The sequence below is a fragment of the Cottoperca gobio genome, chromosome 2, assembly GCF_900634415.1.
Source record: "Cottoperca gobio chromosome 2, fCotGob3.1, whole genome shotgun sequence".
NCBI lineage: Eukaryota > Metazoa > Chordata > Actinopteri > Perciformes > Bovichtidae > Cottoperca > Cottoperca gobio.
This window is the reverse complement of record NC_041356.1, coordinates 12,869,088-12,881,836: the sequence shown is the minus strand read 5'-3', so window position 1 is coordinate 12,881,836 and position 12,749 is coordinate 12,869,088. Positions and strand designations below refer to the sequence as shown.

Sequence of the window (12,749 nt, the reverse complement as noted above, 5' to 3'; positions counted from 1 at the left end):
ACTCTCTGCTCTGTGCCCTCTGCTCTGTACTCTCTGATCTGTGCCCTCTGCTCTGTGCCCTCTGCTCTGTACTCTCTGCTCTGTACTCTCTTCTTTGTGGCCCTCTGCTCTGTTCTCTTCTTCTCTTGTTGTCCTCAATAGTGGATCAAACCAAAACACTATGAGGTGGTCCCACTGTGTCCTGGATTCTCGTGTGATTATAAATAATATGCAACGACTTGTTATTAGCAGGTACAAATGTACTCGTGCCTTTTTAAGACGTATTTCAGAAACTCAAGCACAAGAATAACTTCATACCAAAGACTCCTGAAAGAGGAGAGAGAGAGAGGAGAGAGAGAGGAGAGAGAGAGGAGAGAGAGGAGGAGAGAGAGAGAGAGGAGAGAGAGAGGAGAGGGAGGAGAAAGGGTAGAGAGAAAGAGTAGAGAGAGAGAGGAGAGAGATAGAGGAGAGAGAGAGCGTAGAGAGATGGAGGAGAGAGAGAAAGGAGAAAGAGGAGAGAGAGTAGAGAGAGAGAGGAGAGAGATAGAGGAGAGAGAGAGCGTAGAGAAAGTAGAGAGATGGAGGAGAGAGAAGAGGAGAGAGAGAGAAGGGAGAAAGAGAAGAGAGAGTAGAGAGGAGAGAGAGGAGAGAGGGTAGAGGAGAGAGAGAGCGTAGAGAGAAAGAGGAGAGAGAGAGAGAGGAGAGAGAGGAGAGAGGAGAGTAGAGAGAGGAGAGAAGAGGAGGAGAGGTAGAAGAGTAGAGTAGAGGAGAGAGAGAGGAGAGAGGAGAGAGAGTAGAGAGAGAGGAGAGAGAGAGAGAGAGAGATAGAGAGAAGGAGAGAGTAGAGAGAAGAGGAGAGAGAAGAGGAGGAGAGAGAGGAGAAAGGAGAAAGAGGAGAGAGGGTAGAGAGAGTAGAGAGAGAGGAGAGAGAGAGAGAGAGAGAGGAGAGAGTAGAGAGAAAGAGGAGAGAGAAAGAGGAGAGAGAGAGGAGAAAGAGGAGAGAGGAGAGTAGAGAGTAGAGAGAGAGAGAGAGAGAGGAGAGAGAGGAGAGAGAGAAAGAGGAGAGGAGGACGAGAGAGGAGAGAGGGAAGAGGAGAGAGAAAGAGGGAGAGGAGAGAGGAGAGAGAAAGAGGAGAGAGTAGAGAGAGAGAGAGAGAGAGGAGAGAGGAGAGAGGAGAGAGGAGAGAGGAGAGAGAGGAGAGAGGAGAGAGGAGAGAGCGGTGACGTGTCGATGTGCAGAAGACATCATTAAATGATTTCATGTTGAACATCAGAGTGAGGCTGATTCAGAAGCTTCTTCTGAAGCTCCGTGTGACAGAGCTGCTTCTGGGGGAAGTGAGGCGATGGGGATATTGTGAGGAAGGTGCCGCCCCCCCTTTATTAAAGCACAAAGCCTGGGTTGGTCAGTCAGGGAGGGGGGGGGGGGCGTGGACCAGCGCGGTGACCCTGTGTGGGTTCAGTGTGTGTGTGTGTGTGTGTGTGTGTGTGTGTGTGGGGGGGGGGGTCTCTGCAACAAAAGGGCGGCTGAGAGTTTCAATTCAGAAAAATAAACCAGAAGAAACTTTGTAGATCCCTGAATCTGCTCCTGTAATATAAATATTATTATTCATTTATACGACTCCACATGTGGAGTTTGCAACATAATATATACGTATATTTTACAAATATAATAATTCTGTCAATAATGGTGGATGGCAGTAAAGTAAGAAAAAACTAAAACCTGAATATAAATATTTATATATTATTATTTTACATCTTGTTCAAAATGCAAACTCAACTTGCCTTTAAATCAAACTAATAATAATAATGAATAATGGGGAGATAAATAATGTAATGTAAAAATAATAAGTTGTAGATTAAAGCTGATTGCAAGACGTTAATAGACAATATATATAATATATATAAAATATATATTAATGACGTTGGAAATACAGATTTTGATGCCGTGCTGATCGTCAGAACCACTGCCTCCATGTCTGTCCCAAACATCCCCCCCCAGCACCCTTAAAATAAACTTTCTTATCTTCTGTTTAATTCATGCAGGAGATCAATAATGTTTACTGTGATGCTCTTATGTCGCGTGAAGAACAGTGAGAGATGATCCACCTCAGGGTCATCGCTCCTCTGAAGTGCAGAGATGTGTCTGCAGCTCCAGCATCCTCCCTGTGAGCGCTGTGCAGAGCTCCAGCTCCACCAGGGGAAGTGTTCCTCGTGCAGCACCGTGTCCTCTCAGACGCCGCCGCTCACGTGGGCTCACTTTCAGCAGCTCTTCAGAAACTCAACACTTCTCGCTCTCTCAGACCGGAGCTTTTAAAACCCACGAACATGACAAGCTGCCGTTTCATAAAGATTTATAATCGTCAGACAAACACGGCCTGTGTGTTTATCCTTTGATTTCCACTGTAGCTCAGCTAATTAGCTGTTATTGCTAATCTCCAGCTGCTTTCTGCAATACTTACAAGGCAATTAGTGAGCCTCTTCACATTTCACTGCGCCTGTGTGAAGAGCAGCTGTGCAGGTCGCAGCGTAAAATAACAAGCATTACGTTTAAAGACACTGAAGGCACAAAGGAAGTCTTGTCAAACGTTTCCTGATACGACCAATTTCAGCCTTTATGGATTAAAACGTGTTTGCCTGAAGGTAATAAAATGTAAATATAAACAGTGGTGGAAGTTACTCAAATACTTATTTTCATGCTGACAGTAACTTTGCAAATTAAGATATATGTGAAGTTATAAATTAAAGCAGAGCTCAAACGCTTAATCAATGAGTTGATTGACAGTCACAGGAGCCATTTTACTGCATTGTTTACTTTGAAGACTTGAAGTGCATCTTCCTTATTATAGCAAAGTGTATCTCGTCCTCTCAGTGTGAGCGTGCAGCTGGCAGTCTAAAGGTGGTGTAACCCTCAGGTGTAGTAGACTCACACACACCGTCCTGCCGTCGCGCTAGAAAGCAAAGCATTCCCTAAATGTTCGATGCTCTGGCGTCTGTTGTCTGAACATCCTGGAAGATGTTTCCCGCAGCTGATGTGAGCTTTACTTTCTGCTGTGTCCAATATCACCACAACCATAACGATCAGTTACCTTCCAAACTCACGTCACAGCTCAGGAAGACTGAAAGACTCTGCAGCTCCACACATCCACAACGATTATTTCTTAGACATTTAAATTGTGACAAGAAAGCTCAGTTTTAAACAAAATGTATCTCAGTTCTCAGTTTTAAACTAGATTTAACTCAGTTCTAAACTAGATTTAACTCAGTTCTAAACTAGATTTAACTCAGTTCTAAACTAGATTTAACTCAGTTCTAAACTAGATTTAACTCAGTTCTCAGTTTTAAACTAGATTTAACTCAGTTCTAAACTAGATTTAACTCAGTTCTCAGTTTTAAACTAGATTTAACTCAGTTTTAAACTAAATTTAACTCAGTTCTCAGTTCTAAACTAGATTGATCTCAGTTCTAAACTAGATTTAAATCAGTTCAAAACTGGATTTAACTCAGTTCTAAACTAGATTTAACTCAGTTCTAAACTAGATTTAACTCAGTTCTAAACTAGATTTAACTCCGTTCTAATCTAGATTGATCTCAGTTCTAAACTAGATTTAACTCAGTTCTAAACTAGATTTAACTCAGATCTAAACTAGATTTAACTCAGATCTAAACTAGATTGATCTCAGTTCTAAACTAGATTTAACTCAGTTCTAAACTAGATTTAACTCAGTTCTAAACTAGATTTAACTCAGTTCTAAACTAGATTTAACTCAGTTCTAAACTAGATTTAACTCCGTTCTAATCTAGATTGATCTCAGTTCTAAACTAGATTTAACTCAGATCTAATCTAGATTGATCTCAGTTCTAAACTAGATTTAAATCAGTTCTAAACTAGATTTAACTCAGTTCTAAACTAGATTTAAATCAGTTCTAAACTAGATTTAACTCAGATCTAAACTAGATTGATCTCAGATCTAAACTAGATTTAACTCCGTTCTAAACTAGATTTAACTCAGTTCTAAACTAGATTTAACTCCGTTCTAAACTAGATTTAACTCAGATCTAAACTAGATTTAACTCAGTTCTAATCTAGATTTAACTCCGTTCTAAACTAGATTTAACTCAGATCTAAACTAGATTTAACTCAGTTCTAAACTAGATTTAACTCCGTTCTAAACTAGATTGATCTCAGATCTAAACTAGATTTAACTCCGTTCTAAACTAGATTTAACTCAGTTCTAAACTAGATTTAACTCCGTTCTAAACTAGATTTAACTCAGATCTAAACTAGATTTAACTCAGATCTAAACTAGATTTAACTCAGATCTAAACTGGATTTAACTCCGTTCTAAACTAGATTTAACTCAGTTCTAAACTAGATTTAACTCAGTTCTAAACTAGATTTAACTCAGATCTAAACTAGATTTAACTCAGTTCTAATCTAGATTTAACTCAGTTCTAAACTAGATTTAACTCAGTTCTAAACTAGATTTAACTCAGATCTAAACTAGATTTAACTCAGTTCTAAACTAGATTTAACTCAGTTCTCAGTTTTAAACTAGATTTAACTCAGTTCTAAACTAGATTTAACTCAGTTCTCAGTTTTAAACTAGATTTAACTCAGTTCTAAACTAGATTTAACTCAGTTCTCAGTTTTAAACTAGATTTAACTCAGTTTTAAACTAAATTTAACTCAGTTCTCAGTTTTAAACTAGATTTAACTCAGTTTTAAACTAAATTTAACTCAGTTCTCAGTTTTAAACTAGATTTAACTCAGTTCTCAGTTCTAAACTAGATTTAACTCAGTTTTAAACTAAATTTAACTCAGTTCTCAGTTTTAAACAAGATTGATCTCAGTTCTAAACTAGATTGATCTCAGTTCTAAACTAGATTTAACTCAGTTCTAAACTAGATTTAAATCAGTTCAAAACTGGATTTAACTCAGTTCTAAACTAGATTGATCTCAGTTCTAAACTAGATTTAAATCAGTTCAAAACTGGATTTAACTCAGTTCTAAACTAGATTTAACTCAGTTCTAAACTAGATTTAACTCAGTTCTAAACTAGATTTAACTCAGTTCTAAACTAGATTTAACTCCGTTCTAATCTAGATTGATCTCAGTTCTAAACTAGATTTAAATCAGTTCTAAACTAGATTGATCTCAGTTCTAAACTAGATTTAACTCAGTTCTAAACTAGATTTAAATCAGTTCTAAACTAGATTTAAATCAGTTCAAAACTGGATTTAACTCAGTTCTAAACTAGATTTAACTCAGTTCTAAACTAGATTTAACTCAGTTCTAAACTAGATTTAACTCAGTTCTAAACTAGATTTAACTCAGTTCTAAACTAGATTTAACTCCGTTCTAATCTAGATTGATCTCAGTTCTAAACTAGATTTAACTCAGATCTAAACTAGATTGATCTCAGATCTAAACTAGATTTAACTCCGTTCTAAACTAGATTTAACTCCGTTCTAAACTAGATTTAACTCAGATCTAAACTAGATTTAACTCCGTTCTAAACTAGATTGATCTCAGATCTAAACTAGATTTAACTCAGTTCTAAACTAGATTTAACTCAGATCTAAACTAGATTTAACTCAGATCTAAACTAGATTTAACTCAGATCTAAACTAGATTTAACTCCGTTCTAAACTAGATTTAACTCAGATCTAAACTAGATTTAACTCAGATCTAAACTAGATTTAACTCCGTTCTAAACTAGATTGATCTCAGATCTAAACTAGATTTAACTCAGTTCTAATCTAGATTTAACTCCGTTCTAAACTAGATTTAACTCAGTTCTAAACTAGATTTAACTCAGTTCTAAACTAGATTGATCTCAGTTCTAAACTAGATTTAACTCCGTTCTAAACTAGATTTAACTCAGTTCTAAACTAGATTGATCTCAGTTCTAAACTAGATTTAACTCCGTTCTAAACTAGATTTAACTCAGATCTAAACTAGATTTAACTCAGTTCTAAACTAGATTGATCTCAGATCTAAACTAGATTTAACTCAGTTCTAAACTAGATTTAACTCAGTTCTCAGGTGATGGCGGTCCTCTCACTGAGGAGCATTTGATCTCCAGGTTGTTCAGTGATCCACATTTCAGCGGCTCAACATGAACTCAAGAGCAACGTTTAGTAAAATCAGCTTCCAACGAGACGACAAACAAAAACACAGTTTGTCTCCAGAACATTTCCAGCTGCTGCGACCTGAAGAATATCTTCATCTGCAGTTTGCATCAGATTATTAGTCTCTAAAGATCCAGCTGTTCACACACACACACACACACACACACACACACACACACACACACACACACACACACACACACGTGTCTGGGATGGTAACGTCAGTCAGACTGTGTGTTACAGCTATAATACATGTATAATATAAAGACGCACTGATGACTCGTGAATGGACTAAGTTCTTCATGCTGGGGGGCTCGGGGGGGCGGAGCAGGAGGGGGACAGCAGAGGAATGAAGAAGGTGGAGTCCCTCCCTGCTTCGGGCCTAATCCTCTAACATCCACATTAAACCTGCAGGAATGCAGCCGGTGGGTTCTGCATGTTTCGTTATCCAGCCTGTAGTTTAAACTTCACTTTAACTTTATTTATAATGTCTCCTATAAACAAGAGCACACGGTACAAATGTGTGAGGAACATTCATCCTTTGTTCATCTTCATCCACACTTCAGTCTGTCCATCGTATTAAAGGAGCGTATGAATGAAGTCGCCATGAGAAGCTCTTCAGGAACGTGAAGCACAAAGCTTTTAAACTCTATAGCTGACTTACACATCAGCACTTCCCACAATGCATTGTGAGTATATGTTACTTAATGTTAGTTGGATCTGGTGGAATATCCACGAGGCCATGTTTCCTTCACGACGCTCCTCAAACCAGCAGCCTGAGAGCAGCAAGACTTTGTTATCCAGTAGTGTGTGTGTGTGTGTGTGTGTGTGTGTGTGTGTGTGTGTGTGTGTGTGTGTGTGTGTGTCATTATCCCACATGATTGTGGATGCAGTGGGCTCACATGTGGAAACAGTCATCACTGTGATTACTGGAAACTCTCCTGAACTGAGGAGCCACATGTGCACAAACCTCTGAGCTCATTTCACTTCTTACTCTGAGAAAGTGACAAACTTTGTGCGCGTGCAGCGGACGGTGAAGCTAACGCGTGCGTCGCCCCCTGGTGGCCGGATGTCACTTTGAGAAGTTTACTATAGTCCAGTGTTTGAAACGTGTATTTAACTGTGGAAATCCAAAATGGTGATTTTAAACATCTGCTGTGCTGAATAAAACAAGCCGCCCGGCTGGCAGTGAAATAGTTTGTGTGTGAGTCAGCCTGTGCTCATGTCAGGGGGCTATTTCTCTGCACTGAGGCCTCCCCCGGGCAGGGCCTCATTTAGAAGAGAGCCCCCTCCTCTTCCTCTTCCTCTTCTTCTTCTTCTTCTTCTTCTTCTTCTCAGGAAGATTAGTGGCCGTCCTTTTGGAGTAGGAGGTGGATGCTGAGCTTTTTTCCGTCACATTTTTCTCTGCCAGCGGGCCTGACCCCCTGTGCTCTGTGCAGCGCGGTGGGGGCCTGCGCATCCAGCCTGCATCACTCACTGTCCACCCCCCCCCCCCCGTCACCGGCCAGATAAAGAAATCCAGCCTTATCGCTAACCCTCCTCTTAAAATAGTATTTACACAGCCGGGGAAGAAGCAGCTCAGACTTCAGGCGGACGATATATTGTCTCTGATATCATTTAAAGACGATATCTTATATGTACTAATATATAAGAATATTCACACATACAACACAAATTTAAATATCCTGAATAAGAAAATGTAAAGAAGAAAATAAAATCATAAGAAGTTGATCAAGGAAACACGGTGGAGGTCACGTCCAGATATCGTACGATGATGTGAAAGTGATAAATACACATCGTGTGATACGTCTGAGACAAACACGGTGGAGGTCACGTCGTACGTTAACTCTAAGAAGTGTCGTCTCGTTTTGTTCCATTTTAAATGATATAACAATGGAAATAGTTTCATATCTGCTGCTGGACGCTCTGCACCTCGCGCTGTATTTACTCTGAAAGATGTTCTCCCATGTTTAGCCTGTTTAGGTCCCCCCCCCCCCCCACCCAGCGTGCCCCGGGCAGCAGAGGAGGTGCTAAGTACTTAGGGCTCCCTCCCTGCGGACCAGCCAGACTCAGCAGAAAGACCTGGGAGGCTGCAGGGAGGGGGGCGGAGTCGGGGGAGGGCGCCGGGACAATGAGCGCGGCACATCAATCTCCCTCTCCAGTGACAAACTCACTCTCAGCAAGATGTATGTCATGAGCCACCAAAGCCAGTTCATCAAATCATTAGCGGCGCCGGCAGTTTGCTGTGGCCTAGTTTACTGACACAGACAGAGGAGAGGAAAACACAGCTTCCTCTCCACACACACACACACACACACACACACACACACACACACACACACACACACACACACACACACACACTCTCAAAGGCCCGTGTTCTCATAATTTAGTTTTTAAAATACGTCTCGGTCGGGATGAGAGGAGACTTCATATTCATCTAGAAAACAATCTCAGCAGCAGCTTTCGATCGTCTCACATGATCTTCATCAGTAGATGGAGTCGTCTGTGTTTCTTCTCCACGCTTCAACTGCTGCTGAAGATCATTTGAAAGCTCCGGAAAAGCTACTAAATGGACCCCGACCGCTGTTGTCCTGAAAGTGCTCGGAGAAAAAATAGAAATGTATACCATATTTTGAGAAGTGGGGATGAAGAGCATGTAAAGGACTGAAAGCTCCAGCAGCCATTGAAAACAAAGTGTACATATCAGTATTCACTGCGTCCTCTGCAGACTCTGATTGGCTCCCACTCCTCATGGAGGGTTTCCAGTTCAAACTGGCCGACTGGATATATATATATATATATATATATATATATATATATATATATATATATATATATATATATATATATATATATATATATATATATGAAACAGCCCCCCCCCCCCAAAAAAAAAGATGGATTTTTTGAAAAGGCAATAACTCTAAATTTAAGCAATCCTGCAGAAATGCGATTTGAAGCCAGCCTTAAAGAAAAGTCTTGTATGTATATAAAGAGAGGAGTTTGTGCCCTCACACACACGTTAATCCTCCGAGTCTGCACGATGACACATGCATCAATAACGGCGCAGGATTGTTCTCACCACTCTAAATACCTTTGGTTATTACGAATGGCTTTGAAATCATAAAGGTCCCTGAGACGGCGTAAATGTGCTCGCTGTGGCGCGGCCCTGTGAGCAGACAGATGCGTGCTGTCACAGGAAATACAAGCGCTCATTTGCATCTATTAAGCGGCAGCAGAGTGCCCGGCTCGGCCCGGCTTGGCCCGGCCGAGGCGAACACGCTGCCAGGACCGAACCGGCGTCCAGGAAGTCACCGTGCCAGAGTTTTATTCTATTTCACACTTTTCATGTAGGAGGGCGTCTCAGGGTGGACGGAGGAGCGAGGTGGGGGATCATCAGATAGGAGCGTCTGGAGCACCTGGGTCCATCCTAATTGACTCGCCGCGCCGCGTATCCACTTTTAAATAAAGTGACTCTCACTTGAGCTTCATTATATGCGCACCCCATTTCCATAGGCCTCTGGGACCGGGACCCGGGCGGCTCCGTGAAACAAATGACCGCTCCATGATAAATGGTTCTATTAGCAATCCAGATTGTTAAACTGTGATATAACAGATCTCAGAGCGGCGCAGGGCCGTCCATCCCCCTCTGCACACACGCACGCTGTAAATAGCTTGTTTTATGTGTGAATAACATATTAAAACTCGGCATTAGCCATGTGCTTTGATGGAGAGGACATTGTTTGGAATAAATAACGCGGACGGGAATATAAAGGTGGCGGGCTGGTAGAGCGCCTCAGAGGTGGGCAGGACTGAGCTGACAGGAAGTGAGCAGTAAACAGTGACAGTCGGAGGAGCCGCAGTATATCAGAGATGTTGGGAGACGCTCAGGTTCAAGGACCTCGCCTCATCTGCCTCCTCTCGCTGCACATTCACTTATCAGGCGCCGGCCGCACGAATAATAATGCATATTACGCCGATAAGTAATTGCTCTGTCTCCACACGTGGCAGACGCTGGTGGCTCTTAGCACTGAGGTATACGATATCTGATTGGTGGAGACGGCGGCGGCGAATCGTTGCTTGGTGTTTATTTAAGATTAAAATACTCTCACAAAGCTGATAGGAGGAAGAGTTATGGAGGGACTTTTTATTTGAGCAGCGAGGATTAAAAAGTCAGCAGCTGATATTGAAAATGACCAAATGTATAAATATACAACAGGATTCAGTTTCAGTTTGAGGTTCAGAGGTTTTATTATTATTTATATTCAGCTGCAACAAGCTACACTTCTTTACAGCTTTATTTACTGTTCAGCAGCGTCTTGTCTATCAGTCTTTCTCAACGACACTCGTTAGCACGTTAGCACGTTAGCACGTTAGCAGCTTCTACTCAGTCTGAACCGTGAATACACACTTCAGTCATGCTTTTTACTGATTGGTTATTTAGGTCTTTAGTCAGTTAGTCGTTGTTAATGCTTTGTGTCTGATGAAGAGACACTCTTCTTCAGGCCTGATGTAATGCTTGATCCATGGCGTATTGATCTCACCCTGACAGGAAGTTGATCTCTCAGTAATATCACAGACTTATCAACATTAAGGACGCTTAATATTCAGTTTGCATCATGTGAAACTGTCACATTCTCTGGAGAACTGATCCACCCAACAGTTAAAGACTGAACGCACCATGAAGACCGGACTCTGCAGCAGACAGACGACTACAGACACATGTTGGGACAGCCTTTACCAGATGATCCCTACAGAACGTCTCCGTCCTCATCCTCCAACAGGGTTCAGCTTTGTTCAAATATTGAAGAGGAGCGTGAAGAAACAGGCCACATGTAAAACTGCCCTACATTGATATTCTCTCATGAAGAATTAATGTTGGATTTCTTCATCATGGCAGGCCACCAAGCTCTTCACTAAAGAGCAGACGTGCCACTAACTCACCGGCTGTATTTCCATTTCAAAAGTGGCCGTCACTCTGCATCGGCGTCAGTCACTAACTCGGCCTTTATACTCTGGAGGTAAGAACAAGGTATTTTAACCTCATTATACGCAGCTTTCATCAGCTGCCTGACATCTTTAAACATGCGTCCTCTCTCTCGCTTCACGGGAACATACCTCATGTGTGCGTACAACCTGTGAAGCACAGACCGACTCTACAGTCAGTGCACGTCAGTTTACAAACGCACTTCCTGCTTCACTGGAGCTGGAGCTGCATTCTTTTACACTTCATATCCTGATAACTTCACAACATTTCCTAGACAGAACTACGTGACTTGCTTCTTGTTGTACGATCAGTTTAAACTACAGGCGTGTTACATTTGTCCTACAGTACTTTTGACCTGAATGTGCCGTTTGAAAGCAGTTTGAACCCTTAGTGTACAACCCTGTGGGGTTTTAATAACTGAAACCAACATCTTTGATTTCTTTCTACAATAACTTCATGTTATAAAATGGCACATAAAGTATCATAAAGTATAATGAAGCACAGAGAAGATGGTGTAGTCAGAAGCACTTCCCAGCTTCGTATGTTGGTGTTTCTTTATAGTGGCAGGCCACCAAGTCCGTCATTAATGAGTAAAAATGTCACTAACTCACGCGTTTAATTTCCATTTGAAAGGCGGCCGCCTGGTTGTGAGGCTGCAGCAGCGTTATACTCTGGAGGTAAGAACCTCATTATACGCAGCTTTCATCAGCTGACATCTTTTAAACATGTATTCTCTCTTTGCCTGCGCGGGCGGCTCACTGCTTCAATGCTACTCTTCATTTAGTTCAACAACACTGACAGTGGTTCTCACTTGCCCCCCCCCCCCTCTCATGCCATGTTATCTGCTCATCAGTGTTTACAGTCCTCGCCGCAGCACCTGGACCCGGCCGATCCGCATTAGTGATGCTCTTTAAAGTCTGTTTAGGATTCCTCTCAGACATCTACTGTAAGTCACCTCTGCCTGAGGAGGCTCTTTATCTTTCAAATATATATTTCATCGCTCGTGTTGCCCCCCCCCTGATCCGAGACCCGGGCCGCATGCAGAGGCCTGACACAGCCGGACACGGCAGCTGCTCTGGACAGAGTTGAAATTAAAAAGCGTTACCTCTCGTCTCGGAGGGTTTCTTCGGAAGCTCGCAGAATCCGCTCCCGTCCATTTTGTGTTTCTTGTCGGAGTCTCTCGATGTGGAAGCGTCCATCGCCTAACGAGCTCTGCAAGTGGAGGAAACACAAAAGGAGCCGTTAACTTGGAAAGAGTGGAGGACTCTGAGGAGAGGAAGCGATGATGTGAGCTGAGGACACTCGAGCACTGAGAGCACTCGGCGTCATTAAAGTGAGAGAAAAAGTTTAAATACACTTCGGCACAAACACACAGTGTTGAAGTGAACTTTGTTCATCAGATGCTGCAGCACACGGACCGGTGCACATATACAACACAATAAGAGCCGCAGTAATTCATTCATTGCTTGGCGTATAAAAAGTCAGAGAATAGTGAAGTCTTGTTTTGTCACTTTAATTTGATATAAAATAAAAAACAAACAAACAGGTCGACTAATATCTGCAGCTGTAATATATAAAAATAAAAGAATATAAGAGCAGGTCCTCCATGTGAGACGTCCATTAGGAATAAGAGGATGGACCCCCCCTC

At 41.8% G+C, this 12,749-nt stretch overlaps 1 protein-coding gene across 1 annotated transcript in view; it reads right to left on the bottom strand.

The window, feature by feature from the left end:
• Positions 1 to 12,300, bottom strand: part of LOC115018486 (zinc finger protein GLI2-like) — a 49,520-nt gene extending 37,220 nt beyond the window's left edge. The window contains exon 1 of the mRNA XM_029447450.1: positions 12,207 to 12,300. Within this exon, the coding sequence (XP_029303310.1) occupies positions 12,207 to 12,300 (94 nt within the window). The remainder of the gene's footprint in view (positions 1 to 12,206) is intronic.
• Between the last annotated feature and the right edge of the window lie 449 nt (positions 12,301 to 12,749).